The sequence below is a fragment of the Nannochloropsis gaditana genome (genome assembly GCF_000240725.1).
Source record: "Nannochloropsis gaditana CCMP526 unplaced genomic scaffold scaffold280, whole genome shotgun sequence".
NCBI lineage: Eukaryota > Eustigmatophyceae > Eustigmatales > Monodopsidaceae > Microchloropsis > Microchloropsis gaditana.
The window spans coordinates 2,514-3,513 of record NW_005803673.1 but is presented as its reverse complement, the minus strand read 5'-3'; the positions used below and the strand labels follow the sequence as shown (position 1 = coordinate 3,513).

General features: G+C 56.1%; 1 protein-coding gene across 1 annotated transcript; it reads left to right on the top strand.

Annotated features, from left to right (window-relative positions):
• Window positions 1-641: 641 nt before the first annotated feature.
• NGA_2059700 (intraflagellar transport 88-like protein) lies at window positions 642-1,000 on the top strand (the record flags this gene model as incomplete). Its single annotated transcript, XM_005855139.1, has 1 exon — window positions 642-1,000. A coding segment is annotated over one exon (359 nt), but the record flags the coding sequence as incomplete, so codon positions are not given.

Sequence of the window (1,000 nt, the reverse complement as noted above, 5' to 3'; positions counted from 1 at the left end):
TTTCTCTACGTCGAAAATGAAACTTACGGCTGCTGGGAATTTGGCTGCGTACGTTCCTCCTCGCCAAAACTGTGAGAAAAACTAGCCCTGGACATTTATCATGCAACCCTCATTCTCAGCTAAATACACCGTGATACACAGCATAGCCCGGTATTATGTCTGAAGAAGATCATAGTCCTTCGTACGTCGCGCGGCGACGTCCGCGCCCGCCTCAGCATCCTCCTCCACCTTCGGGTGCTCCACCCCTTCATTCGGCTGCCTACCGCGCCAGCCGTAGAGGCCCTACGGAAGCGAAAATCGCAACCAAGCAAAGCAGAAAAGATGCAAAAGTTGCCACACCACCATTAACTGCCGTTTCAGGGGCAGGGTACGGAAGACAGGTGGGCCCATTAATCGCAAGCGCTGGTGATCACCAGAGTCAGCCTGACAAGCCTGCGTTTCCAAGTGTGCATCGTACGTTTCTTCCAGACCCTGCCGTTCAAAGCACCGGTGCCAGCAAGCCCTCTACTGTCTCGCTTGTCCCCACGCAAGACGACAAGCCGGAAGCCGTGGCAAGGTGCTTGGAAACTCAGGTTCACGCGTTGCTTGAGGCTTCAGCGTTCGCATCCCGCTCTGGGCAACTGGGGCTGGCCTTGAACAAAGCAAAAGAAGCGCAAAAGAAGGAGCGGGCACTAACCCGCGCTCGAGAATCTAGCAACTTAGTTGACGCCATGAACGGAGAGCTCACATACGCCGTAGCGTTGCACCTGGGCAGCATGTACGAAGGCAATGGCATGGAGGACGAGGCCCTCCACGTGTATCGAGGTCTCTTGGAGCAGCGGGCTCTGCTGCCGCCCGTCGCTGGGTGGGCTCGCTTGAACATGGGAAACGTGTACTACAGGAAAGGACGCTACGCCGAGGCCATCAAAATGTACCGCATGACGTTGGATCAGATTCCCAGTACGAGCCATAAGGCCATGCGCCTGAAGGTGTATCGCAACATCGGGTACGCCTTCGTGCG